This window comes from Dromaius novaehollandiae, chromosome 5 (genome assembly GCF_036370855.1).
Source record: "Dromaius novaehollandiae isolate bDroNov1 chromosome 5, bDroNov1.hap1, whole genome shotgun sequence".
NCBI classification, from domain to species: domain Eukaryota; kingdom Metazoa; phylum Chordata; class Aves; order Casuariiformes; family Dromaiidae; genus Dromaius; species Dromaius novaehollandiae.
In genome coordinates, this window is record NC_088102.1 from 70,595,527 (window position 1) to 70,622,748 (window position 27,222).

At 65.6% G+C, this 27,222-nt stretch overlaps 4 protein-coding genes across 13 annotated transcripts in view; 3 read left to right on the forward strand and 1 right to left on the reverse strand.

Moving 5' to 3' along the window:
* Nucleotides 1–465: 465 nt before the first annotated feature.
* MED19 (mediator complex subunit 19) lies at nucleotides 466–2,176 on the reverse strand. Its single transcript, XM_064513278.1, has 5 exons — nucleotides 1,978–2,176; nucleotides 1,362–1,618; nucleotides 1,167–1,263; nucleotides 986–1,080; nucleotides 466–817 (listed from the first exon to the last, which is right to left on the reverse strand). The coding sequence occupies exons 1-5, from the start codon at nucleotides 2,174–2,176 to the stop codon at nucleotides 749–751; spliced, it is 717 nt and encodes a 238-aa protein (XP_064369348.1). The 3' UTR covers nucleotides 466–748.
* Nucleotides 2,177–2,337: 161 nt separating this feature from the next.
* Nucleotides 2,338–4,479, forward strand: TMX2 (thioredoxin related transmembrane protein 2). Its single transcript, XM_026114368.2, has 8 exons — nucleotides 2,338–2,663; nucleotides 2,764–2,824; nucleotides 2,982–3,095; nucleotides 3,403–3,479; nucleotides 3,557–3,663; nucleotides 3,757–3,822; nucleotides 3,908–4,037; nucleotides 4,159–4,479. Exons 1-8 carry the CDS (start codon nucleotides 2,364–2,366, stop codon nucleotides 4,291–4,293), a joined length of 990 nt encoding a protein of 329 aa, XP_025970153.2. The 5' UTR covers nucleotides 2,338–2,363; the 3' UTR covers nucleotides 4,294–4,479.
* A 366-nt stretch (nucleotides 4,480–4,845) lies between these two features.
* On the forward strand, nucleotides 4,846–6,063 carry SELENOH (selenoprotein H). Of its 2 annotated transcripts, none has more exons than XM_064513279.1 (4): nucleotides 4,846–4,964; nucleotides 5,228–5,368; nucleotides 5,453–5,598; nucleotides 5,688–6,063. In XM_064513279.1, exons 1-4 carry the CDS (start codon nucleotides 4,861–4,863, stop codon nucleotides 5,786–5,788), a joined length of 492 nt encoding a protein of 163 aa, XP_064369349.1. In that variant the 5' UTR covers nucleotides 4,846–4,860; the 3' UTR covers nucleotides 5,789–6,063. The 2 variants fall into 2 exon arrangements, with proteins under 2 accessions (XP_064369349.1, XP_064369351.1); XM_064513281.1 differs by having other exon boundaries at nucleotides 4,923–4,991.
* Nucleotides 6,064–13,907: 7,844 nt separating this feature from the next.
* CTNND1 (catenin delta 1) overlaps nucleotides 13,908–27,222 on the forward strand; it is a 28,856-nt gene continuing 15,541 nt past the window's right edge. For 7 of the 9 annotated variants that reach the window (XM_064513284.1, XM_064513285.1, XM_064513287.1 and 4 more), the window contains exon 1: nucleotides 14,031–14,161. Coding sequence is in view for 1 of the 9 variants with exons in the window: in XM_064513289.1 (XP_064369359.1) it covers nucleotides 15,498–15,521; nucleotides 19,505–19,531 (51 nt within the window). In the remaining 8 variants the exon portion in view is untranslated. Of the gene's footprint in view, nucleotides 14,162–15,482; nucleotides 15,522–19,504; nucleotides 19,532–27,222 lie in introns of those variants that run through there. The other 2 variants (XM_064513289.1, XM_064513290.1) reach the window with 2 other exon arrangements.

Below are 27,222 nucleotides of genomic sequence, written 5' to 3' on the forward strand. Positions count from 1 at the left end.
AGCCAGGCCATAGGGATTATCCCGATTTGGGGACGGGCCCGTGCCCTGCCGAGGGCGCTGGAGGTCAGTGTTTGGTCAAGGGGCCGAGTTGGGCTTCTCCGGGGGAAGCGGCGCTCGGGACGGAGGCGTGCAGGAGCCGGAGGCGCGGGCACCGAAGGGATGCCGTGGCGTCGCTCCTCGGCCACCGTTACAGCCCGCGGTGCTTCCTGCATCGCAACGCAGAGCCGGGGTCGCTCCCATCCTCACCGAAGAGCCCCTCAGCCACGAGAAGGGGCAGCGTAAACAGGGAGAGCGGCGGGGGTCTCTGCCCAGCTGAGCAGCCACAGCCAAGGTAGGACCCTGCTTCCCTGCACTTCCCGGTCGGATCCTGCCCCGGGCTTCCCATTTTCCCCCCTACCTGCTCCAGCAGGCAGCACCTACCTGCCACGAGGGCTGACGGTGACAGCAGCCACAGCCACCAGCCCCTCCTCAGAGCAGAGACTTTAATTAAAAGGTGAATAAAAAAAAAAAGGGAGGCCCTGATACACCGAGTTGTTTTGGTATAAAAGGTCACAGGCAGCAACCCCAGCCCAGGTCCAGCGGAGGCCGTGTCCCCCGGCCCCAGCTCGCTGCACGAAGCACGTGTGAGTGCATGGGGACGTCCTCTCCGCCGGGGGACAGGCCGGGAGTGCCCCCACCGAGCCCTGCAGGAGGGCTGAGTCCGGCTGGGGCCGTTCCTGGCGGCCGGGAGATGCACGGAGCGGAGGCCTCACCGCAGGCTGCTGCTGCTGCTGGCCTGGGAGCTGCCCACGCCTGGGTGCTCGGGGCTGTGCCGGTTCTGGGAAGGAGGGACAGAGACACACGCGTCCCCGTGAGCCCCAGCAGAGCCCGCTGCCCCCAGCGCCCTCCCCAGTGCCGCTCAGCCCCCTCCAACCGACGGCAGCAGTGCTCCCCGGGGAAGGGCCTGCTGCTCCCCGAGGGCGAAAGCCTGGCTCTCCCCACCTACCTTCTTTTTCTTCTTCTCTTTCTTCTTCCTCTTCCGCTCGGGATCCTCCTCTTTTTTCTTCTTTTTCTTCTTGTGGTCCGAGTCCGAGGGGGTTTCTGGAGAAAGAGAGAGGGCCGGGTGAGCGGGGCGCCCGGGCCGGCAGGGAGAGGGGGAGGCCACGGCAAGGAGACGCGCTGCTCACCCGGGGGGACGGGATCCTGCGTGCGGCTCTGCTTGTGCTTGTGCTTGTTCTTCTTCTTGGGCGGCTGGATGTGCATGAGGCGGCACTGCTCCGGCAGCTGCCGAGAGAGAGAGCACCAGGGCGTCAGGCCGCGCCGGGCGTCCCCCCGCCGCCGCCACCCCGCGCGCCGTGCCCCGCCGCCCGCCGCGGGCTCACCGGGCCGGCGTGCAGGCGGAAGCCCGTCAGCATGGTGCCGGTGAGGGGGGTGAAGGAGCTGCCGCAGATGGGGGGCTTCTCGATGAGGGAGCGCAGGCTGCTGTTGTCGTGGGAGCCCGGCAGGTCGATCATGCCCGGCAGGTCGGGCAGGAAGTTGCTGAGCTTCTCCTTCACCTTCTTGCCGCAGAACTTGTTGTAGGCGTGCTCCAGGTTGTAGTGCGTGATGAGGTTGGTGCTGCCCGTCAGCTCCGTGGTGCCTGCGGGGCCGACGGGGAGCTGACCGGGGCCCACCAGGCCTGGCCCGCTGCCTCCCACCCAGGTTGGCGGGAGCGCAAAGGACTATGGGATACCTCCGCGAGGCCCCGCTGCCCCTGTTGGCTCTGCGGCCACGCAGCCCCGCCCCTCCCCTTGCACCCCATTGGCCGGCCGGGCTGTCGGTTCGCGCCTGGCCGCCCCCCCCCGACCTTCTTTTCTTATTGGTCGAGCGCGCTGTCAGTTATCCCCGCCCACCCCCGGAAGCCCGGCGACGCTTCTGCCCCGCCGATTGGCGGAGCGCCCCGCCTATCGCGGGCGGCGCCCGCCCCCGCGCGCTGATTGGCGGCGCCCCGCCCCGTACCTGGCAGCTCCCGCAGCAGGTAGAAGGGGCCGGCGGCGGCCGCCTTGCGGGCCGCGTCCTCGCCGGGCGGCGGCGCGGCGGCGGCGGGGGGCGGCCCCACGCCGGGGCCCGCCGCCTTGGCCGGCCCGAAGCCCAGCGCGGCGGCGGCGGCGGCCGGCGGCGGCTCAGCCCCGCCGAAGAGCGCCGAGAAATTCTCCATGCTCCCAGCGTGCCCCGCGCCGGGGGCGGGCTGCCCGGCCGCCCCGCCCTATGGAGGGAGAGCCGCGCCCCAAGCGCTCGGCTCGGATTGCTTGAACGATGCCTACGCCCCACCCCCTTCCCCCGTTGCTACGTGCGGCGCGGGCCCGCTCTTCTGATTGGCCGCCGTCCCCGCGTTTTGCGGCTTGATGCCGGAAACGCTCGGTGAGCGGCGCGGAGCCCCGCCCCCCGCTGACAAGCAGGCGGCCGGCCCAATCGGAGCGGGGCGGCCGTACGGTGGCCGGCAGAGCGGAGGGAAGATGGCGGTGCTGGCGCCGCTGCTGGCGCTGCTGTACTCGGTGCCGGAGCTGTGCCGCTGGCTGGCGCGGCCCTACTACCCGCTCTCGGCGCTGCTCGCCACCGCCTTCCTGCTCGTCCGCAAGCTGCCGCCGCTCTGCCGCGGGCTGCCCTCGCAGCGGGAGGACGGCAACCCCTGCGACTTTGACTGGGTGAGGCGGGCCGCCCCCCCCCCACCCCTCCCGGGCTGGGCCCGGGGCGCCCCGGCCGCGGGCGGCCGCCTCCCGCTCACCTGCTCTCTCCTGTGCGCAGCGGGAGGTGGAGATCCTCATGTTCCTCAGCGCCATCGTCATGATGAAGAACCGCCGCTCCAGTGAGTCGGGGGCGGCACGGGGGGCTGCGGGGCGGGGGCTGCTTCTGGTCAGCCCCCGCGGAGCCGCGTGGGGTAGGACCCGGAGGGAAGGGGGGTTGTGGGGCAGGGGCCGAGAGGGGGGTGCGGACCCAACCCCGGTTCTCACCCCTCTCCCCAGTCACCGTGGAGCAGCACGTCGGGAACATCTTCATGTTCAGCAAGGTGGCCAACGTCATCCTCTTCTTCCGGCTCGACATCCGCATGGGCCTGCTCTACCTCACGCTCTGCATAGGTGAGACCCGCGGGGAGGGGGTCCCCTGGCGCCGGGGAGCGCAGCGGTGCCCCCGCAGCGTGTCCGTAGCACTCCTCCATGCCACTTGCCCGCGAGGGCCAGAGCCCTCCCTGTGATCTGCCAACCCGTCACCTTCACCGCTGAAGGACGCTGCGGACGTGAGAAGTTTCTGGAGGAGAAGGAGGAGCCTCATCCCGAGCCTGGCTCTCCTGGGTGCTTCAGGAGCAGCGGCAGGCGAGGGGAGAGGCCTCTCCCCTTGGGGCACGGGCCTGCCTGGGCCCTGGGCTCAGGGGCGCTGTCGTTGCAGTGTTCCTGATGACCTGCAAGCCGCCTCTCTACATGGGCCCCGAGTACATCAAGTATTTCAGCGACAAGACCATCGATGTGAGTATCTCCTCTGCGGGCCGGGGCGGTGCCGGAGGGGGTGCTGCGCCCCCCTGAGCCCCGTCCCCGTGTGGCAGGAGGAGCTGGAGCGGGACAAGCGGGTGACCTGGATCGTCGAGTTCTTCGCCAACTGGTCCAGCGAGTGCCAGTCGTTCGCCCCCATCTTCGCCGACCTCTCCCTCAAGTGAGCGGCACCCGCGGAGGGGCCTCGGCGAGGGGGGGCGGGGGGGGTGCCCTGCGGTCGCGCTCGGCGCCCTCAGCCCCATCTCGCCGCCAGGTACAACTGCTCGGGGCTGCACTTCGGCAAGGTGGACGTGGGCCGATACACGGACGTCAGCACCAGGTCTGCGGGGCCGGGGAGAAGGGCGGGGGGGTGACGGCCCCCGTCGGGGGGCCCCCGGGGTCACCGTCCGCCTGTCGTGCCGCAGGTACAAGGTCAGCACCTCGCCCCTCACCAAGCAGCTGCCCACCCTCATCCTCTTCCAGGGCGGGGTGGAGACCATGCGGCGCCCGCAGATCGACAAGAAGGGCCGCGCCGTGTCCTGGACCTTCTCGGAGGTGGGTGGCCATCTTCCTCCCAACCCCTGATGGCCTCCTGCCCGACACCATTTGGCTCCCAGCGCCCCGTGAAGGGTGCGGGAGGCAGCGGGTGACGCCACGGGGCCCCTCTCGGCTGCAGGAGAACGTGATCAGGGAGTTCAGCCTCAACGAGCTCTACCAGCGGGCCAAGAAGCAGGGCCGGCCGCGCGGCGAGGGGCCCGAGGAGGCGCCCGAGGCGCCCGCCGCCAACGGGGACACCAAGAAGGACAAGTAGAAGCCGCCCCCACACCATCGCCATCCCCCCGTGCCGGAGGAGGGGGGCGCCGCGGCCGCCGGGGCCCGGTACAAGCAGCCCCGGGAGCTGCTCCCCGGCGGTGGCGGAGGGGGGAGGAGCCCGGGCCCGGGCCAGAGCTGCCCGCGCCGTTGCCGCTCGCGGCTGTCAATAAAGGGCCGCAGCGCCGCGCCGTGTCCGTGTGCTCCGGGGCGGGGCGGGCACCCGCGAGGGGGCGGGCCGGCTGCGGGGTCACGTGGGCGGGGGGGCGTGACCCCCGCGCTGCGTCCGTGTGCTCCCGAGGGCGGGCTGGCTGCGGGGTCACGTGGGTGGTGGGCGTGGCCCCCCGCCGTGATTGGCGGGAGCTTCTGAGCTCGCTACATAACAGCGGGAAGGGGGGGGGGGCGGGCGGAACCATTCTAGCCCCTCGGAGGGGGGGTGGGTTACTGCGCCTTCCAGCCCACCGGCGGGTGCCCCGCGGGCGCTGTACCGGGAAAGCGGCGGGGGTATCCGGCCGCAGGGCGGGGGGGCGGGGGGGGCTGCAGCGTCCTGCTGACGTCGCCTAGGGTGATGGGTTCCGGGGCGCCGCTGTGGCCTCCCCCCTCCCCCCGCGCTGGTGGTTCAGCCCGCAGCGCTTCCCCGCGCGCGGCCACGTGCTCGGCGCGGCGCAGCAGGTAGCGGCGGCTCCGCGGCTCCCCGGGGTAGCGGCGCCCCCCACTCTTCCCCCCCCCCCCCGCACGGCGGGACCCCTCCCGAGGTGCCCCTGGGGCTCCGGGGGGCTCCCCAGCCCTTCCCTGGGGGGTCCCGGGCCTGCCCCCCGCCCCCCCTCCCCACCCCCCTTAGCGGGGCCTCCCCGTAGCGGAGCCCGGGACCCCCTTCCCCGTCCCTGGGCTCCCCCCTCCCCGGTCCCGGCGCTCAGCCGCCCGCCTCTCCCCAGGATGGCGCCCCGAGGGAAGAAGCGCGGCGCCCAGAAGCCGGCGGAGACCGAGGCCGAGCCCGGGGGCGAGGCGGATGCGCCGCAGAAGCGGGCCCGGGGCAGCCCCGAGGGCAGCGGCCCCCGCGTGGTCATCGAGCACTGGTGAGGGCCCGCCTGCACCGGGCAGGCCTGGGGGTGTGTGTGCCCACATTCCCCCCCTCCGTGACCCCCCCGTCTCTCCCCCAGCAAGAGCTGACGCGTGTTCGGGCGCAACGCGGCGGCGGTGAGCGAGGCCCTGCGCGGGGCCGTGGCCCACCTGGCCGTGGAGATCAACCCGGCGCCGCCGCGCAGGAACAGCTTCGAGGTGGCCCTGGTGAAGGAGGACGGCAGCAGTGAGTGGCGGCGGGGTGGGGGGGGGGGGCGCGGGGCAAGGCGGGGGGGCTCCCGGCGGCGCTGACCCCGGCCCCCTTGTCGCCCGCAGCCGTGGAGCTGTGGAGCGGCATCCGCAAGGGGCCGCCCCGCAAGCTCAAGTTCCCCGAGCCCGCCGCCGTCGTGGAGGCCCTCAAGAGCAGCCTGGCCTAGGGGCACCTCCGGGAGCCCCCCGGCGGGGCACGGCCCCCGGGGGGTGCCCCCCTGCCCGCCCGCAGCCAGCCCAGGACTCGGGACCCCGCGGGACCGGAGCGTCCGTGAGGAGGCGCGACGAAGTGGGGGGCGCCGGCCAGCCCCAGTCTCGTCTCCGATGCCGCAGCTCCTCCTGCCCGCGGGTAACGGGTGCTGGCACCCCTCACCGCCCCTTTCCCCCACCCCGACAGCCCCTGTCCTGCAGTTTTGCAATAAAGCCGTGCAACCCCCTGGCACGCCTGGGCTCCCTGCTGCAAGACACGGACAGCACGCACTGCTCCAACGCTTTATTTCCAACAAAAAGCACGTCCCGGTTGGTCCTCTCTGTTATTAACGGGCATGGAGCAGGGATCTGTCTCCCTTGCCCCGGGAAACAGCTCCTGGCGGCGGTGCTGCAGCCCGGGGCGGGCAGAGGGGCTCCGGGGCACAGCCCTAGCTCAGGATATCCACGTCCGTGTCCGACTCGGAGGAGGGGGTGGGCCGGACGCAGACAGCGCCGGGGGGCAGCCACGGTTCCGCCGTGCCCACGTCAATCTCCTCTGCTTCGACCTCGCGCGGGCTGGCGGGGGGCACCCCGCCGGCTGGGCCACCCCGCTTGGGCTGGGCCGGCGCTGCCCGGGGCTCCTGCCCCGAGGACCGCCGCAGCCCCTGGCCCTGCCTGGCCGCAGGGGGTGCCCGCACCACCTTCCTGGGGCGGTGGATGCGGGGCAGGGCCTTGCCAGGGGGAGAGCGCCGGGCTGCGGCCCCCACAGCGGGCAGGCCTTCCCCGCCGGCCGGGGGCGGCTGCACCTCCGCGGGGGCCGGCACGGGCCGTGGCTCTGCTGGTGTCTCCGGCCCGGTCCTGGCGGCCTCGGGCGCAGGCCGCGGCCCTGGCGAGCACCTCTCCTCCTGCACCACCTCCCAGCAGCCGCAGCTCACTGCCTTCCGGAGCTTCACGGGCCCCACGGCGGGGCAGCCGGGCTGCTTGGCCCCCGGCGGGGGCGGCTCCTCTGGCGGGGGGCTGCCCTGCTGCCCGCAGCCCCTCACCGCGGCGCCAGGGCTGGCGGGACGCGCCTGCGGGGTGGCAGAGCCGGGAGCGGGCCGGGGGGCCTGGAGGCAGCCGCGGTTGAGCCGCCAGCTGGGGCCCGGCTTCACCAGGCGCCCGGCCTTCAGCTGCAGCGACTCCAGCTCGGCCACGCGGAGCTGCCGCGCGGCCGCCAGCACCTCCTGCGCCTCCTCCCAGGACGCCTCCAGCTCGGCCGTGTAGAGGAAATCCACCAGCTTGCGCAGCGCCCCGATCTTCAGCCCCGCCAGCTCCAGCACCACGCGGCGGCCGCGGGGCGGCAGCTCCCGCGCCAGCTGCTCCATGAAGAAGGGGCTGCACACGGAGAGGACGCAGCAGTGAGCGGGCACGGCCTCCCCTGCAAAGCAACGGCGGCCGTCGCAGCCCCGCCACGGGCTCCGCCGGGGGCCCCGCGCTCCGGGGGTGCCCGGCGGAGGGGGGTGGTGGTGTCCCGCTCGCTCACCTTCTGCTCGCAGCACCACGTCGCAGAAGACGTCGGCCCGCTGCTGCTGCCGGTGCAGCTGCAGGAAGGCGGCGCGCAGCAGCCGGGAGCTGCGGTAGAGCAGCCGCGGGGCGGCCGCCGGAGAGCCCATGGGTGCCCTGGGGAGACAGCGGCCTGGTGTGAACTGGTCGGAATGGTTCGGCACTGGGACGGGGCTCAGCCGCCGGGAGGGGGGGGCTCGGCCACCAGGGGGCGCCGGGCGCGGGGATTTTGGGGGAAAACCAGGGGATTTTGGCGACGTGTCAGGCGCTGCGGCCTGCCGGGCCGGGCAGCACGAGGCCGGGTGCCGTGTCCCGGCCTTGCCTCGTCCTCGGGCCCCGGGCTGCCCTACCTGCTGGGCCCGGCGGCCTCGGTGAAGACGGAGCGGGGCGCTGCGGGCGGCGAGGCGTTAGCGCGGGCGCCGAGCTGCCCCGCCACGACGCCCGGTGACGGGCCCGGCCTCTCCTCGCCGCCTCCCGCAACGCGCCCGCGCATGCGCGCCCCGCTCCGCCCAGAACCTTCCCCGCGGCGGAACCCGCCCAGCAACCGCGCCGCCATTGGCCCGCGCCGCCGGCCAATCGCAGCGCGGCCTGCGCTCTGGCGGGAACTCCTCGAGGGAGGGCGCCGCCGACCGTTGCTCGCAACATGGCGGCTCTGTCTCGCTGCCTCCCTCCCTCCCGCCCAGCGGCAGCGGAGCCCCGCGGCTGGGGCACTCTGCTGAAGGTGCCGGGGTGGCCGGGGCGGATCCTTTGGGGGTTGCTGAGGGAAATGCCGGTCCCAGGCCTCTACATCTTATGGCGGCCCTGCTGAGGTGAAGGCCTGTTCGAGTACTCGCCTCGGAGCCATCTTGTTTCACCGCATTGGATCTTAGACCCTGTCAGTATGGGGTTTAAGCGCCGCTGATGAGACAGAAACAACTGGGATGAGGGCGTGCTGTTTGCCAAGAAGCTCTTCCCAGCGTGGCAGCACTGTCCAACTTTGTGCTCGCTTGGTCGGAGCCCTGCTCGAGATCTTGTTTTGGGACTTTCCAAATCCCTTGCGGCCTTGCGTGTGAGAAGCGGTGTTTTCATGGTTTCCTGACGCCTCTCAAGAAGACAGAGACGCATGCAAACACCAGGCAAAAAAGGGAGGATTGATAGTGGGTATTTTGGAAACCAGCCTTCATGCAAACGATGCTGCCTACTTGGAGAGTTTGAAATGTATTTTGTCATTTTATAAAGCATGCATTGTAGAAACATCTGCGTCAGTCACTCCACGCACAGGAACAACAATTATAATGCTCCCAGCCCAATTGCCTGGAGATACTAGCTGCTCCTAAAAAACAACCAAAGTGGGTGGAAATTTCAAGAGCTGAAGAAGAATGGGAGTCTAAATGGCACTGTCGATTTTTAATCTACAAAGTTTTCTGCAGCTAGTTAAATGCAGTATCATCCCCTGACACTTTCTGTGGCTTTGCAGATGGAGTTTCATGTGTTTCGACATGTGAGGGTGTTTTTCTCAATCTTTGCTGTGTGCAGAGCAGATGCAAACCGAGGGGGAAAGTGACTGATTATGGGTCTGGGCCAGAGGCTAGTGAGGTTAGTGGCAGCCTTTCCACTGACCTCGGGTGGCTTTGACTGAGGCTGTAAATACCAAAGGAAACAGTGAAACACATAATTTTGCATCAAAGTGCTATCATGTGCTCTTAAAAATAGAAGAAAAGTAGAGAAGATGTTTCCTCCCTGCCCCCTGCAATCTCTTAGAATTATAATAATTGGAGTTGTCATGTGGAAAGCTTGAGTTTGTTGGGAGCAGAAGGATACAGCTAAGAAAGTTATGGATTTAGGTGTGTATGTGTGGATTTTCCAGAGCTTGACTCCAGTCACCCCCTGTTTTTTAAATCTCTGCCTGTTTATCCCCAGCGTGGTAATCGGCCCTTGGGTCCAGTTCATCCTCTGTCCCCCTTGATTGCCATCCCTGGGAAATTCCCTGCGAAGAGCTCCGGGGTGCTGCAGTCCCTGGGCCCGGATCACCAGCAGCGTGCTGGAGAGACGCTTGGCATTGCTGCGGAATTGGGAAAAGCAGCCTCCGCAGCCCGAAAGACAACACGAGTGGTTTTAGATCATGCTTAGCAGTGCAGCCTTCCCCACTGCTTCCTAATTTTTTACGTCATGCCCCAACCACGCTAAGACTGCAGAGTAGACGGGGGGGGGGGCGGTTCATTCAGTGGGGATCAGCAGAGAAACTGAGAGAAAAATCCCTCTCCAGCCAGGCCTGACCTGTAAGCAGATGCTCTGAGCAGGAGCTGGCAGTCGGGGCAACGTGAGCGCTGGAAATTGCTTTTCAGCTGGCTGAGCTGCACAGGCCAGAGAAGTCAAGTGAAAGAAACCGAGAAAACGCGAAGTTAAATTAAAAAATTCCAAAGTGCTGATATCAGAGGGGCTTCACCTTGCGGCCGAGCGACTGATCAGCAGCTGAGGCAAAATCCCGATTATTTGGCGATGGCTGAACCCTCGCTGCGCGCCCCTCGCTGGCACAGAGACAGGACTTGCTGTCCCTGGTTTCCCGGGGCAGTCGGGGTGCTGGGGAGCTGGGTGCAGAACGGCTGCCTTTGAATCGCGCTCGTTATTCGCCGCCTGTGTGACTCGGGCGGGCGCCCTGGCCTGACACACTGACGGACCCGCTTTCAGGCGGCGACAGAAAATCCTGGGTCCGGCACGGGCGACAGCCCCTTTGGTTTGAGGCGTTTTTAGTATGTTGCAAAGGCGCCCAGTGCTAATCCCTGTCACGCAAAAGTCCTCGGAGCTGCTCTGCTGCGAAACTCCAACCCCGGCAGCCGCGGTGCTGCCTCTCCCGCCTCTCCGATGGCCTTGTCTGCCCTTAAAAAGTTACTGATATATGATCTGGCAATACCAGCAAACACTCCCGTTGTAGATACAGCCTGCACACACAAGAGGCCTTTTATTAGTGTAACTTTTACCAGTATCAAAAGCCAAATCTCCGTTGGAAAAAGCACCAACACCCTCATGTCCCATGGCCCCCGCTCTCTGTATACCCATGTCCACGGTTTTAGCCGGGTCTCTAGCAGGGCCCTCCTTCCTTCCTCAGCTTTACTTTCTATGGGGAGAAAACGGCAGGGATGAGGCCCGCAAGAGCGCGTTGGTGTGTGCAGCCAGGGCCCCGCTTTGCTGGGCCTGTGCCCTCTCACGTGCCCATCCTTGGCCTGCGGCTGGGCAGAGCCCCGGGCGCCTCAGAGGATCAGCAGAGCTGAGCTGGGTTTATCTCCTCCTGGCACTCAGAGGGGAGGGGAAGGGACAGTGGCTCCGTCTGGACATGGCCTTAGCGTAAGCTGGTTATCCAGGCTCTGCCGTCGAGGGGGAGAGAGGCATCTCCGCAGGACAAGCCACGTCTCCCCCATGTCTCCTGAACCCTCCCAACTAGATTCTGGGCTAATTTCCTTAAGAGAAAGGTCCCTGGCCGGGAAAGGGCTGAAGGTGGAGGGAGGAAGAAGAAGAGACTGTAAACAGTGACACGTCAGTGCAGGACTGGGGGGGGGAGGAGGTTTCTGTGCATGCTGCAAACATTCGAACATCACAGTGAAAAACCTAACAGGAACTCGAGGGTCCCGACACGCGGTGGGGTGCAGCCAGGTCACATTTCGAAGGTTAAGGGGAGGCCGGGCGCAGCAGGAGGCAGGCGGGATGCAGGTACCGCACTCCACTCAACACCCCGCAGGGCGCATGGAGCTGCCGGGTGCTGCCTGGGGAAGATACTGGGGTGAACTGTGCTGAAACCTGAATCTATTTCTTGCCTGGCGTGTTAGAATTAGGCCTGAAAAGCTGAGGGAGCCGCGGTTTCCCTCTGCCTGTTTAACGCCGGCTTCTGACGGATGAGGCGATTCAACCTCCCCGGAGCCGCGCTTCCCCTTTTGCAGGGGGAAGACAACAACCTGTCGGGATTCCCATAGGAAAGGGGCTGCGGAAGTGCCTCGTTATCCCAATGTAGAACAATGCAGGCCATCGTCATGAACCGCCTGCGCTGGGCCTGGGGATAGCAGCCTGCTCTTCCTCCTGCCCTCGGCTGCCGCGGAGCATTGATCTGTCGTGTAAACAAGTCGTCTTGCTCTGTTCCGGCGGTAGCCGCGTTTTCTGGGCGTCTCGTCTGGATAAGGCATTGACAGCGCTGTGGGATGAAAGGGGACGCGTGAGATGTTGTTACACGGAATTGCTGTAAAAAGAGGGCAGATTTTCCCGTGCTCCTAACCCATCTCTTCTGTCCTCCCCAGGAAGCAGTGGGATGGGGCTCATCTGCCGCAGTACTTATGTCCAAACGAGAGCATTATCCGCTGCCGGGTGAGCCGAAGCCAGAGGGTCAGGATTCACTCTGCTTTCAAAAGTAAGTATGCATTAACCGGGTGTGCTGGCTGCTGCCAGGGCGCTACCGGATCAGGCCTTAGAGATGAAAACGTCCTCTTAGACCCCGTCCAGTCCACGCATCTGCGTGTGTCTTTCGTGTTTTTTCCCGTGGGTAGAGCCCACGATTTGTGCTAGGGGGGCAAGGAGGGGCAGCGGAGGCCACGCTCGAAATCCACCTGTGGATTGAAATAACTTGAGCGCTGATGTGGAACAGCTCCATCTGGTGACTCCCCCCATGATAACGCTGTAGGTCTCATCGCTGGCGTTTCAAGCCCGCCTTCCTGAGGGCACAGGGTTTGGGGGATCGAGTCTAACCAACCCGGGCAGGGGCCCTTAAAGGCATGTCGTAACGAGGGAGAGGCAAGGTCTCCTCGATGCTTTTACCCCGAGGGAAAGCTGCCCTTCACGAGGTGTCCGAAATCCCTGAGGCGGACAGACTGGGCCCCGCGTCCCCCTTGTTCCCAGAACAACTTGCGGGAGCACCTCTTCTCCCTCCTGGCCAAGCCTCCGAGGAGAAAAGGGCCTTGCTCCAGCACGCGGAGCAGCTTGCATGGAAAAGAGGGCAGCAAAGCATTGTCAGTGACCCGGGAGCGGTTCTCACCGGAGCCACAGGGCTGAGGGGGGCCTTATCCCGACTTTGGGAGACAGGGATCAGGCAGGGTGAGGATGCAGGGGGCACGGGGAGAAGGTTTGCCTGCACTGCGGGACGGAGAAACCTCTTGCTGTCTGCTGTTTGCCTCTTTTATTGGTGTAATGTCAGGGAGGGTTTGGGAGCCCTCCACCCTGCTAATCTCCCTAAATGTGTCCTTCACGTTAATTTAATCCCATTTCTCCTCGTTAGGGCTTTTTGCACCACCCTTGGCAACCCCTGCCCCTGGGGGGGGGGGCGGGGGGATTACCTTCTCCAACCATTTGCGGCTGCTATCACATCGCCCCCACCTCCTCCTTGCTTAACCGGGCTGTGCATATTTACTCCTGGAATCACCCGTCCCCACCCAGGACATTCATCACCTCTTTTCCTCTTGTCGTTACCTCGTGAATAATTTGGCACTCAGGACCAGGCAGGATTGTCCCCAGTCCCTGAATCCGGCCAGCCCAGAGCCAGAGACAAGGTGCAGAAATGTCACCCTTGGGAGTCAGGATGAGGACTTCTCTCAGGTGAGCGGCGCTTAACCCGGAAACAGGCAGGCTCTGTATCACGTCCAGACCTTTGTCAAGGCTCTGAGTCGGCTCCCGGATAGTGTCAGCCGCGGAGCCTGGGCCCCGGGAAGCGGCGCCGCTGCCTTGCCAAGCCCAGTGACTCCCTTTTGCGGAGCGCGACGTTTTGGAACTGCGGCTCTCGGGCTGCGTTAGCTGTAATTAGCAAATCTCCCGTTGCTATTTCCCGCAGCGACCCGGATCCCCTCGTATTCTGTGCCCCAGCAGCGATTGCAACACGGTTTGGTTTAGTGCCTTGGAAGCGGGGCGAAGCGGGATTAGTTGAGCTGGGTCGCTGTTTGCGTTTGATTCCTCCCAGGTCCGCTGCGAAATGAAGTCAGCACCTCCCCGAGCCCCCGCGCCTTCCCCGCCAGCCCCCTCCCCGTGGCTTGGCTTATCTTATCTTCGCCTTTATCGGCCTCCTGACAGCCCTGCCCCGTGTTTGCAGTCCTTCAGCTGTCCGTGCGGCCTTGGCCGCACCAGGGGCCTTCCCAAATCCACCGCTGCCCCCCTCGCCGGGGACCTTCAGGTCGCCCACGGTTTTGGGGGGGTGGAGCCCAGGCGAGGCAGCCCCCCCGGGTACTGACATGGGCTGCGTTGGTGCCTTGCTCGGGGTCAAACCCTCCGTTTTGTCAGGGCGGAGGCAGCGCTGGGGGGACCAAGAGGAGCCGGGATGGAGTGAGAAAACGTTAATGGGAAGAGCAGCCCTGGAAGCGCCCCCGGGCCAGGGACGGCGACGTCGAGGGGGCGCCGGGGGCAAAGACCCCCCCCGGGGCGGATCTCCCCTCCTTGGGGCAGCCCCGCCCCCCTCGGGCAAGCCCCGCCCCCTCGGGCAAGCCCCGCCCCCCGCACTGTGCCCGCCCCCGGCGCCCCGCCGCGGACCCCCCTACAAGGGCGGCGGCCATTGGCGGGCCGGGCGGCGCCGGGGGCGGCGGCCATTGGCGCGCGGCGCTCTGACGTGCGCGGGGGCGGTGCCGCGCCGCCCCGCCGGAGCAACTTCCATTTTAGGTGCGGGAGCGGCGCGGGGCGCACGGCGCGGCCCGGCCCGGCCCAGCCCTCCCGGCCCGCTCCCGGCCCCGCTCCCACGCCGCCGGCCCGGCGGGGCACCCGGGCCGCCGCCCGCACCTGCCGCCGCCCCCGCGTCTCCTGGCCGCCGCGGCGGGACCCCGCGGAGCGGAGCGGGGCGTGCCGCCGCCCCTTGCCCCGAGGAGCCGGCCACGGTAAGTCCCGCTGCCCCCTCGTCGCCGCGGCGAGCGGGGCCGCCGCCGCCGCCTCCCGGGCGCCGCACGCCCCCGCGGCCCGCCCCCCGGGTTGGGGGGGGGGAAGGAGCGGCTGCCCCCGCGGCGGCGGCGGTGGGGGGGGGCACGGAGGCACCGAGCGGCCGCCCGGTGGTTGCGGCGGCGCCGCTGCCCGGCGCCAGACAAAGGGCGCGCGTGTGCCAGCTGCCCGGCGGCGGGGGGGCCGCGGCGGCCCGGCCCGCGGTGTTGGCAGCCGGGCGGGGTGGGGGGAAGCGCCGCCCGAGCCGCCGCGGCTGGCTGGAAGCTGCCTTCTCCGCCTTCCCGGTCTGCGCGCTGGTGTCTGGCTGCTCCGCGCCTTTGTTCTAGGGGACTTTTGTGTCTAGGGAGGGTCAAGTATGCGGGGTGGAGCGCAGCCCCCCCGGCGGGTCCCGTGAATAGCATCGCGCCGCTCTTCAAATCCGGGCGCATCCGCCCCGGTCGCAGGCTAACAAGTGACACCGAAGCGCTTCCAGCAGAGCGACCCCGCCACGGGCAGCTCCCCGGGGGCAGCAGGCTGCTTCTCTTCAGCTCCCGTTGGCCGCGCTGTCATTTAGCAATAGAGCTGCAGCCTCCTCCCACCGTCCGGTGCCTTTTGTGCTAGGAGTCGATGACCTTCTGTGCTACTGCCTTCCCGGGCAGCGCGGGGGCTCTGGCCCCTCTGGGAGCGCTGCCGAGAAGAGCCTTATCTGGGGGTAAACGCAGTGAAGTTTGGGTGGCCCTCGGACGGCGGCGAGAGGGGGGCACAGGTGCCCTTGCCTCCCTTGCAGGAGGGGAGCTGGGCATCCCCGTTATGCCCCTGGGCTTTGAGCGAGGGAGCCTGGACAACAAAGCTTCCTCTGATTGTTAGTGAGAGGGGTGGATCTCCTGGAGGTGCCTCCCTCTCCGGGAAGGGCTCCGTGCCCGAGCTCTTGCACGAAGCCTGTGACAAAGCGGGGGCTCTGAGATGAGGAGGGAGCGGGGCTTTTTCTGGAGGGCCTGGATTATCCTTCCCCCCAGGAAAGAGTCTGCACCGTGCTCGTGGCAGAGCTGGATACCCCTCTCCTGGGGCTGCAGCACCTGGCCTTGCCCAGTGCTCTTCTGCCTGGCTGTCGGGAGTTGAGAGGGGAGAGCCTGGGCGCATCGGCGGCTGTCTGGGCACGTGGAGCGTTGTGGTGGTGCCTGAAGTACAGCTGTCCGCTGCTTCGTCTTTTACCTGGTGTCCTGTCTGCGCTGTTGGACTTGGCTGCTGCATGGAATTGAAAACAGGCTTGTCCTCGGCTTCGCGGGGAGCGAAATACTGATGCTCGGTGCTGCCAGGACCCAGGTGCCATGGGAATCGCATAGCGGTGTTTGCAGCTCGAGCCTGAGGTTTCTGTTTCAGTGTTCTTTTTCCTCCGAGAGGATGCTCTGGAAGCGGGGAGACAGCGGGGGGGGGGGGGCAGCTGGTGACTGTCACAGGGTTTGGTGGTGGCAGGTCTCGCTCTCCTCTCGCTCCTGTCTCCCAATGCCCCCAGCGCGCGCTTCTGTGCGTCGCGCATCCCCAGAGCCTGCTGTGGCTCCTGTTTTTGGCTGGAGGTGCAGGGCAGGGTTCCCGGGTGGAAAGTCGTGTGTCAGAGCCTTAACGGGGGATATTTTAGGCTTCCCCGGTTACCTTGTCCGCACCATCCTGCTCTCAGCGCTTTCTGGAGGCAGGTTCCCTTATTTGTTTCTGACTGCTCATGCACTTAAGGGGGAGGGAAAAAAAAAAAAGCTGCTTCTTTTTTTTTTTTCCCTAAAGCTGCTCTCCTTACACTTGATTGAACTTGGCTGGGACTCTGTTGCATGGAAATGACCGTCCTTCGCGATGTGCAGCATTCGCTGGAATTTCGCGAGGAGCCTTCCTGGAAGGGGTGGGAGGATGGAAGCGGCTCGCCTAGCGGAGCGTGCTGGACGGCTCTGCCGGGCTCCCTGGGGCTGCTGCAGTGGGGCGAGCCACCTCCCTTCCGCCTCCGAGGTCAGGCCCAGGTCTCTGTGCCTCGGTAGCCCTCGAGGTCCTCCCTTCCCTAAAGATGGGCTAAGAGTCGGAGACGGATGCTCCAGCCCGGACTGCCCAGCCTGCAGTCAAGCATCCCTGGGTTGTCTCTTATTTTCTCTCCCTCCTTCCAACCTCTGATATGGAGATAAGGCCTTGGCCCATTGTATTGGGGTGGTTTAGGACACCCAGAAAAGCGTAGCATAACTTGGATCGTGCCTGGAAGGCTGTTGAGTCCTCAAAATAGTTTATCAGTGTCTGTAACCTTAGGGAAGAGTCCTGGTTAAATCACTTGGTTTCCTCTTCCCAATAACCCATCATAACTCTCTGGCGTTTACTACTGGCGAGCGCAGAGCCCTTACCCGAGATTGTGGTGATACTGTCTCGGGACATACAGAGCTCTCGTCCTGGCGTAAAACCCCCTCAATCTCCGCATCGTTGTTGTTTTTTCCTTATTTCCCCCTTGCTGGCAGTGAGGGGCAGGAGCACCCGGCTGCTTTGGGTCCATAAAAGGCAGCAGGTGTTGCCTGGCTGCGGGACAAAACCAGACCTGCTGGGTGATTCAGGCCGCCGCGGCGCTCTGCGTGTGACACAGGGCTTGGCTGGCGGAGGAAATTGTCCTCTGGCACAGAGTGCAAGAATGTGTCTCAACACGAGGCTGGTGGAAAGGGGCTGGATTTACAGGCTTTAGACCAAAGTCCTGGCGTTTCCCAAGGTGGCCACAACCTGCTTTTTAGTTTTTGCCCTTGCGCAGGCGTAAGAGGCTGTTTGGAAGAAACTGGTTTTTTGGAGTTAGTGTGCTGGGGACTCCCGGCAGCCGGTTGATAGTTGCTGCTTTGGATTGTGAGTCAATCCGTCTCCTGCTTATCTTGTGCCTGTTGCTAATCTGCCTTGCTTCCCACCCGAAACTGAGGCCCAGGCTGTGGGGTCAGTGTAGGGGTGCGGTCCCTGGGTTTACCCTGTCTAGTGACTAGTACACGGGGACAGAGCGATCGGGGCAGCTGACCGGTGGCTTAACGTGCTCCCTGATTCTTTCACGTGACCTCGGCGTGTTGAGCAGGGGTTCGGGGCAGCGGCGGGCGCCACATGATCCTCGGGACGGAGCTCGGGACTTCTCCCTGCCCTGTTCCCCGCCGGAGGAAATGGGGTAGAGAGGCTTCCCCACCAGCGTTACCGCTTCCTCCTTGCGGCCCGTATCAAAACCGCGCCGAGCGGAGGGGTGAGACAGGGTGGCTGCTGGGTGTGGGTGGCGGGGAAAATCAGTGACTAAGTAGCACAAGCTGCCAGGCGGCGTGCCAAGGCAGATGGAGCCTCGCTAAGGTGCCCATCACCTCTGCCTCGGTCCCCGTCCAGCCCGGAGCAGCGTAGCTCAGGTACCGCGATGCCCAGGGCGCGCTGCCTGGGCCCTCGCTGTGCCGGGGGGTCGGACGCGTGGGGTCGGGCGGAGGGAGGTGGGAACGGACTGCCTCAGCCTCCACGCAGGCTTCCTCCGCCTTTAGGGAGAGGCTTCCCGCGGAGGGGGCAGAGGCCGCGAGCAGGCAGTGACTGCGGAGCAGCTCATGTCCGGGAGCTTATCCCTGTGTCCTTGCGCCGCTGTTCCGCGCTGATTTGACGCCGTTGAGCTCTGGTCTGTCGTCCGCTGCAAAAATGCTTGTGCCACATTTTTCCCCCCCCTCTGTGTTTAGCTTTAACAGAGATGCAGTTCATTGCCCCCATGCTGGAGTTGAGGGCAGGGCAGGATTTCTTTGGCCGGTTAGGCTGGCCTCGAGTCATTGTGAAACCGCAGTGCTGGCCTGTCTGCGTGGCAGCGAGCGGGGGTGGCTCTGGGGCCGGAGAACCGCTGTGGGCGCAGGCTGGTAGGTGGATGGGCATCCTGCCCAGCCTCTGCTGTTTAGCAGAGCATTTTGGGGGGTTTCTGCAGGCTGGGGGCGACTGGTTTATTAGCACGAGCCGTGGCAGCCTGGGAGTTGTCCGTGAGCGTTATGGAGGCGGCGGAAAGGCGGCTCTGGTAGCCGCTCCGTGCCCTGGTGTGGGGACCGGAGCCGCCCTCGCGGGCTCGCCGCTCCGGACTGCCGCTGGGTGAGCTGATGTTGGCGGCAGTTCGCTGGGCTCAGGCGGGTGAGGAGGGCAGGAGCTGTTACCGTGTCTCCATCCCAACCCTGCCCGCTCCTATTCCCCTGGGCGTTGGCCCCAATTAAAACAAACGCTGCTCAAAGTTCACCGGCTTCCCGCTGCCGGCCCGGCTCGAGCACCGGAGCCCTGGAAGCTACGTGCGCCTCACCTGCTCTTGCCGCTTCCGTGAGAGCCGGGAGGGCGCACAGGGGTTGCCGGTGCGATCCGAGGGGTGGGGTGGAAGGCAGCCGGGCCGCGGGGAGGGGGGAAGCAGGCAGCAGGACGAGTTGCTCTCCTGTTTCGCGCAGCTTTTGCTACTGCAGAAGCGCCTCCTCCGTAGGAGAGCGATTACCTGGGGCAAGGGGGATGGGCTCCCTCTCCGGAGTGAAGTGGCCTAGTGTGGGAGTTAGCCTCAGAGGAGATGAATATGGAGAAGCGATTCCCACCCTGGCCAGGAGGAGGAAGGTGTCTGTCCTCAGCTGACGCGCCTTCCTCTCGCCCCATCTCACGTGGCGCTCTGGCCGATCTTGTCCGAGGATTGCTCCCGGATCTCTCCGCTCCTTCCCCACCAGTGCTCCCAGCACCTCTCCCGCTGGCCCAGTAGCGAGGGGGAGACAGGGCAGCTTGCGCGCGTGGGCCGCCGCGATCGGTGGGAGGGAGGGTGTCGAACTGCAAAGACGAGTTTTTCCGACCTCGGAGGGTGGGTCACCGGTCGCGTCTGCATGTTCCCGGCAGGCCCCTTGCCCAGCGGAGTAACGCATTCTTGCGAGCGTGTTGCTGCCTGCGCAGCTGTTTGCCCTGCCCGCCTCTGGCTTCGGGCAGGCTGACTCGCTCCGAGGTGCGTGTGGGGAACGGGGAGGGGGGAGAAATGTCCTTCCTCTGCGCTCACCAGGCTCTGACAGGGAGGAGGGGGACGGCCTGGGGGTGTTTCTGGGAGAAATCCTCTCTGATGGGGGAAGGCCTGCTCCAGGACGGCTCTGTAACGCTCCCTCCTCCGTGTTACTCCTGTTTGATGCTTTTGCCTGCGGGAGGGAGCTCCCAGGGTCCTGTAGCTCCCCTCCGAAAGGACGCCGGCAAACAGGGAGCCTGCTCTCTCTCCATCCCTGCCCTGCTTCTGTCTCTAGCAACTGGCTTGGGTAGAGAACGGTTTCCGTCTTCCATTTTTTTTCCCCCTTGTTTTGTAGGGAGAGGAGCAGCTCTGGGCAAGCCAGGTGAGAGCCGAGGCCGCCTGGCAGGCGGATGGGACTGGGGGGAGCAAGGCCGGGAAGCAGCCCCATGCCGTGAGGGGCGTTTGCAGCGCTGCCTGCCAGCAGAGCCGCGCTTGGCTTCCCGGGGCCGTCCTCATCCGGCATCCTTGAGCCTTGGAAACCCCCCCGGTGTCGGGTCACCCTGCGGGTCCCCGCGCGCAGAGCGAGCAGGTGAGATGCGGTGCTTGTTGACAAGTCCTTGCATCCATTTTGGGGAGGTAGGATGCTTTGCAGCGAGGCGGCGCGCCCGCGGCTGCCGCCTTGCTTTGTCCGCTGGTCTCCTCCCCGGCGAGGCGGCTGCTGCCCGGCGCTACCTGGGCCGGCTGGGGGTGGCGGTGCCGGCCCGGTTCCAGGGCGGCTGCGTGCGGGCTGGGAGCGGCGCTTGGCAGGACGTCGTGTTTAGAAGCTTACGGGAAAGGGAAGTCACGATGTCACTTCCCGTCTCACCAGGAAACGCGGCTTTCCTTCCCCTTGGCCCGCGCGGGAGCTGGGGGAGCCGCTCCCCGGCGAGCGGCGTGGGGGAGCTGGGGCGGGGGGATGATGTCGCGCCGCCCGTCTGAGCGTGGGGCTGGCCGCTGCGTGTGACCGGGGCGCTTGGGACCTCCAGCCCCGAAACGGTGCAGCAGCCCCTTTCTCCCCACCCCCCAGGAGTGAGTCAGTCCTTGGCTCTTGCCCGATGCTTCTCCCATGGCTTTCCTTTACCCAGTCATTACTGCTCTCGTCGGGGCCCTCTGAAGCTGCCTCCGAGCGGAGACACGTGCAGGCAATTAGGGAGCAGGGGTGTCCGATGAGGTTGTGCCGACTGGGGCTGGGGCTTTTCGCTGGCCGTCTCCTCCCTCACGGCCCCCAGGTGCTGCCCGGGGAGGCTGGGATGAGCGAGGGGAGGGGGCCCTGCTTCTCACGGGCTCCTCGGCTTAATCTCGGCGGTTGCCTCCTCGCCACTCCCAGGCTAAACATGACTTCACCCCTCGCCTGTTTGCTCAGCGCGGGGAGGTGAGGTGTGCGGCTCGACTGGCTGGAGCACTCGTGGGAGGGATGGGCAGAGGGGAAAGGGCGCCCCGAGTTGAGGGGGAGGGACGGGAGCCGCCTCCGGAGCATCCCGCGTTGCGTCTGGGCCGGGATAGACAGGGGGGATCCGTGGGACGGCGGGTCGTCCTTGCTCGGTGACTTGCTCCTCTTCGGTCTGCGTCCTGAGAGGTGCCGCGAGAGCGGTTTCGCCCTGTCCGCTGTGCCCTTGTCTCCCGCCTGAGCCCGGTGAGAGGCGGCTCCGGCGACGCCGCGGCCGAGGGGGACTTTGCTCCCTGTGCTCGGCTAGCACGGCCCTTATCTCTGCAGCGCCGGGGTGGTGTTTGCTTTTGCTGCGGGAGAGAGGCGGCTCGATGGGAAAGTTCAGCCTGGCAGTGGCGGGGGGGAGAGACGGGGCGAAGGCCGGGGGACGCTGCGGGAGGGAGAGGTGGCCGCAGCCTGCGGCGGGACACCGTGAGGTCCGGCGGGGGCTGCTTCGCGTCCCCCCTGCTCATCCGCAGGGCCCGGAGACGGTGAGCTGCCCCGCGCTCCCACCGGCTCACCCGCCGCCCCTCGGGGTGGGGGGCCGGCGGGGGCCGCGGCGCCCGGGAGCCGCCCCGGTGAAGCGGGAGGCCGCCGGCTGCCGGAGCGCGGCCTGCCCCGGGAATGCGCTGGCCCCGTTCCCAGAATCCGGCACTTGGTGTTTGTTTGTTGCTGCGCCCCTGAGGCCTGGCGCTACTGTGACAGGAAGCGGGAGCGCCGGGGGGAGGGAGGCGGCCCGGCCGGCTGTGGATGTGCCTGTGAAATCCCTTTGTCCCCGGAGAGCCGCTCAGCTGCAAATTCCCACAGAGAGGAGAGAGCCGCCTTTGTGCTGCTAAAGGGCTCCCGACATGTGAAGCTCCCGTGCCCGGGGGCTGGCAGCCCGAGCGGGGAGAGCGGGCCGCCCGGGCTGGGGGCACCCGCGGCGTTACCTGGCCGTGGGGCCGGCGGGGAGGGGGCACCCCTGGCCCCGTGGTGCTGCGGGGAGGACGGCGTCTCGGCCTACAGCGCGGGCTCCGTGGGGAGCGGCCCCTGCCTCGAGCGCCCGGGAGGACAGCTGCCCCGCAGCCGGATTGCTGGCATACCAGCCCAACCGGCCGGCCCCACGCTGCTGCTTTCCCCCGGCAGCCCCGCTCGGCCGCCTCTCCCTCTCCGGAGGGAGCCCAGACAGCCCCGGTTGGGCTGCTCGACTCTTTGACCCACTGGGGCAGCAAAAGGCACCGCTTTGGGGGATCCCGGCCAAGCAAATGGTGTCCCCCAGCCGTGGGCCTGTCCCTTCCCTGCCATGGTTTCCCAACCGCCGGCCGTGTCCTTGGGACCTGATCCGTACCGCTGCGTGCTTGGGCCCTCCTGCTCACGCCCGGGCGCGGGGGGCTGCGTCTGCTTCCTCCCCTCCTGTCTGGCGCGCCGGCCCCACCCTGCCTCTTATCTCTTCCCTCCTTATCACCCTCCTCTGGCTGCTGGCCCTTTCCCTTATAAGGTGCGGTGCTGCGTCCCTGCGCATCCGCACAGGTAACTCCCTCGCTCCGGAGGGAGGCTTTCCTAATTTAGGTACGTGGCCTTCATCACCGTGGGGGCGGAGGGTGAGGTAGACCAGGCTGTGGGCTGAGACTAGTGCTCCTCGTGGTCCCCCCCCCGGCCCGGCTCTTGCCAGGGCCCCATATTTTGGGTGATTTTTGGGGCGATGCCAGCGCAGGTAGGCACCCCGGGCGGTGTCCAACCTGCCCGCGAGGAGCAGGCCTTTCTGTGCCGGGAGGGCCGCCTGGCCCTGCGCCAGCGTGTCCGAAGTCCATCCTGGGAGCTTTCCGCAGCCCGCCCTCGGGGAGAGCCGCTGGGCTGGCAGGGGTGGTCAGGAAGCCAGAGACGGCGACCAAAGTAGCATCAGGACCGAGGGGCGCTTGGCTCAAGGAGGGAAGAGGGAAATCCTCTCGTAATCATAGCTGCCCCTTGGTAGGAGATGGTGTCTTCCTCCCCCTCCAGCTGCCTCTGAGGCTTGGGCAGAGCCGGCCCAGGATCCGGAGCCCACCCCTGGCTTACACAACCCAGATGCAAGGAGGCCTCTGTCCGGGCAAGTGGGTTGCTCCCAGACGGGCTGGTCTGCGGTCAGAGCTGTTAGCGTGAAGTACGGGCACGTTGCTGGGGTGGGGGGTGAGGCGTAGGTGCGGTCAAACCTCACCACCTTTCCCCCAAAACAGGGATGCGGGAGCTGTTTCCTGGGAGCAGCTGTTCTGGTTTCCCTGTGGCCTTTCCGTGCTGCGGTGGGGATGGAGGATGTGTCCAACTGAGACTGCTGCGCTCCTCCAAACTGAACGTGGAGGCATGCGAGATGGGGCTGGGAAAGGCCTGGGCTCTACCTGTTCCCATGCTGCTTTTCTGTGGCTTGGCTGGGGTTAGCGTTGCCCCCTCAGGCACGGCGAGGCTTGAGGATTTATTTGTGCCTGCTTGTGAGCCGGGGCTCTGCGCTCAGGGGGGTGGAAAGCTGCCAAAGAGGTTGGTTCATTTATTTTTTAGCTAATTGGGACTGACCGGGAGCCTGTGGTGAATTAGCAGGCATACGAACCCGTGCAGAGCGAGCAAGTGTAATGCACTGCGAGTGCTCGGACAGTTGCAGCCTTGAATTATTGATGGGCTTTCTGTTTTTACTGAGTGCATCAGGATATGCAACTGGAACCTGGAGAATTCGTTGCTCTCTCGAGAGAAGACTGGTCTGGGACTGAGAGCTGTTGACGTTCCCTTCTGCAGGGCAGCCAGCCAGCTGGCTTCCCTTCGAGTCCCTCAAATGGATGGGGCACGGCTAATTACTTGAGTGATTTTGCTGTTTTTCTTGTCTAGTAAATACTGGGGGTTGTATTGGAGCGGGAGCAAGTTCTTCTCCCTCTCGACCTTCAGCCTGGCGGGTCCGTCTGGCCGGCCCGAGACCCCTGATCTCCTCGTGTCCCCGCAACTTCTCGCCTAGCTGCGTGATGTGAACCCCAGCGAGGGGCCGGGTCCATCCTGCGCTCTTAGCGCAGCTGCCGGGAGGCCGGCGGAGAGGTGGCTCGTGTCTCAGCAGCGGGAGGGCCGTGAGTGGCTGTCCTGCCGTGGTGACAGACCTTGCCACGTGCTTAACAGGTGTCCGGGGGGAGGAGAGGGTGACGCGAACAAGCGGGAAAGCAAAGGGGGTGCTGAGACACAGCCGTCAGCTGATACGACTGTTGGCCCTCACCGAGTGACAGAGGAGCGCCTGACGCATCGGAGCTTGGCAGGGCTGATGTGGCAGAGGTGGACTCTGGCTTCGGAGGTGCTTGGACTGAACCTTGTCCAAAATCCCCTGTGCTGAGGGAGCGAATTAAATACAGGGGACCATGAGGTCACAGCCCTCCAAAGGCTTCGGTTGCAGGATTCCCTTCAAGAACGGGGCTGGACCGGCTGTGGTGGAGACCCGAGCAGAGGGCCACACGCTCAAGCTAGCTGGTGCTCTGTACGCTGTGGCAGATGCTGCCTGTCGAGCCTCCTGCCCGCAGCCGATCTGCAGGATCTTGTCCGTCCTCCCTGGCCTGGGGTATGGTTCCCGGTCTGCTGGCTCTACGTGGGCCCTCCCTGGCCAGCAGGGAAGCATTCTTGGTGGGAAGAGTTCAAGGCTTGAACTCCCGTCCTCCGGCAGAGCAGGGTGCAGTGGGAATTTTGGATGAGCTGCGGCCGTGGTTTGGCCCTGGAAGTTGTTTTTCCAGGCAAGGGATTGGGCTTGGAGGAAGGTAACCCCCTGAGATGCAGGAAGGGGGTCTAGGAGGAATGCCCGATGCTAAGGCTGCCTCCAGGGGAAGAGCTCAAGACAGCGCAGTCAGGACGAAAAGTGTTTTTGGGGGCTATTAATGACCCTTCAGTCTACCCAGGAAGGCTTTTATGGGTTATCATGGTGGCTCCATGCAGGTTAATCGGCTCACGGCCTGCCTCCCTCGAAGCAAGGGAGAGAGTCCTCCAAAGCCATCACGCCTTGGACATCTCTTGTGGACGTGCTTTAGCGCAGAAAGCTCTGGGCTCAGCACAGGGGTATCCTGTTGCAAGGAAGCTGGGAGGTAAGATAAGGCCAGATGAATTGGCTGTAAGGTTTTCTGGGTGGTTGTGCTGGTCACTGGGGTGACAACAACAGGGGAAAGGCTCTGATGCTCTTTCTGCCCCGGGGGTAGAAGCTGCTCTTGGGTGTGTTTGTCTCTAGGCTTTTTGTTTTGCCCTGAACCAAGCCAGCCGGAATATTTTTGGCTTGCTGGGGTTTTTAAGTAACGGGTGTGTCAGCAAGTGCCTCTGTCATGATGAAAAGGCTTCCTTGCAGCCGTCCTCCAAGATGGTCAGGGTCTGGCTCTGGAAAAATGCTCTGTAGTTGCATCTTCAGAGGCTGGGGAAGGAGGGGGGTAGGGGACGGGCGCAAAGCGATCCCTGGAATTTCCCCTCCGCCTTGCGGCATCCAGCTTCCTTGGCTTTGAGCTGTCACAAGCGGCTTGTTGGTTAGCGTGATCAGACCACGTCGCCGGGGCGCTCCTCTCTGCCCGTTTCTTCTGTGGAAGATGACCGACGCCTTGAGCTGGCATCAGGAGGCGGTGAGGGGCTGTGCTACGTGCCGGTCTTGCAATGCCGGCGTGCTGGGGGGGGGGTTTGGGGCAGATCTTGTGCCGCTGGGCGGGTGTAAGGCGGCGGCGGTGGCTGCTTGGGGTTTGCGTGCGAGCCAGCTGTGAGGGCGAAGGCCGCGCTGCAGCCTGCGATTGCGCTGGCGTGTGCCTGCGGGCAGAGCTGGGGAAAGCTCTCGCTAACCTCTCTGGACCTGGCGCTGCCTCATAGCAATTAGTTGTTAATCCTGGATCGATGCAGACTGGATGGCGGGAATGAGGATGGAGGGAGCTGGCACGTCCCCCTGGCAGAGGCCCTGCGGAGGAGAGCTGGAAGAGCCGCCTCGGGCTGGGGCACCCTCCGGCCTTGCTGCGCTCCGCGCTGGCACCTCCTGCCCGCAGCGACGGGGCTGTGCTGGGCGGGAGTGCACGCACGGGGAAGGCTCCAGCGTGCTCCTGCTGTGTGTTTACTCCCTGTGGAAAGGACGGGAAGGAAACAGCCTCACGGCTGCTCTGGCCCCTTATCTGGGGCCCTCGCCGGCCCTGTGAGTCTCATTGTTAGCGGCCGCGTTCTCCAGGCCGCGTTCCCAGGGGATGTGCGGAGGTGGAGACCCGGCGCTGGCTGCCCTGGCCCTGCCTGGCAGCCGTGCAGGGCCGGAGGAATCTGCTGCCCTTGCTGCCTCTCTCCTACATGCCTTCCCGCGGAGGCGAGCCCTGCCGTTCCCTGCCCGCTGCTTAGTACCGAGGCCATTTGCGTACAAATGAGACTGTTCACAGGATCTGGGAGAGCCGAGAAGCGAAGCCACATCTGACTGAAGGCAGTACGCTGGTGTCGTGTCCTCATGCGTCCCCCCAAAAGCTGCCTCTTCCACGTGGAGAGCTAGAGATGGTCGAGGAGAAGCTGGGGAGCCGTTAGGCAGACAAGCAGCGTAGCTGTATGGGCGGTTGTGTCACAGGTGGAGGATTCCTTCTCTGCGTGGCGGTGTCCCCGTCTCCTAAAGGCCTTGGCAAAATACTGCTCTGGAAACGAGCACTCCCAAATCGGAACAAGCCAACGCGGCTTCTGGCTGAGGTTTCGAACGCTCCCATAGAGGATCTGCCTGGTAGGACTGTCCCGACCTGCTGGAGGAGCCTGCTCTTGGGATAAGGCGAGGAGCTCTGTCCCCTCTAGGGGAGAGGGACCAGGCTGGCTGGGCAGTCTGCCCCCAGCACCCTGATGGCTGGATCTCCTGGGCGTGAGGGCGCTTCCAGCGCAGCCTCTTCCCGGTGAATCTCCGGGGCCTGCGGACCTGCTCCCGTGTCAGCGTGGGCTGTCGCTGAGCTTCAGTGAGTCCCTGAAGGCTGGGGAGCTGCATCCCTGCTCTGCTGGGCGGATGCCTATCGAAGGTGGGGAGCGTTTGACTCAGGGGTGAGAGCTGGGATGTGTCAGCACTCTCGGGGTGGCACCGAACCTCCCCGGCACAGAGGATCTCTGGGAATCTGCGAGGCAGGTGAGAACTTGGAGCAGCGAGGGTCAGAGCTGACCTTGCATTTCCATACAAGGCTCGGGGAGACGGAAGAAGCCTTGAGGCACAGCCCACTGCGAGGTGGGAGGAAGGGGAAGCTGTGTGCCTGAGCCAGGAGCCTCCGAAAGCTTGGGCACCTGTGCCAGGAGGTGGTGGGCCGTCTTCCCTTGCGGGGCGGGCTGGGCCGTTGAGCATCCCAACCCACGCGGGGTGCTGGGAGCCCGAGCAAACTGGGGTGGGTGCGCAAGTGCCACGGCCTCGTCTCTGCTGGGCACAGCGTGGGCACGAGTAGGGCTGGATTTTTTTTAATCGATGAAGGCAGATTACAGGGTGGAGGCGACCAGATGTTCACACGCGCTGCAGGCAGCCTCCCAAGCAAAGGGAAAAAATCCTCCCCGCTCGGCTGGGCTTGGTGCCTGATGAAAGCCAAGGCAGAGCGGTGGTGTGCCGCGCGCGCCCGGGGAAGCACTAGAGCCGCAGATGGGAGCGGACGTGCTGGGAGAAGGGGGGCTGTCGCAAGAGGGGT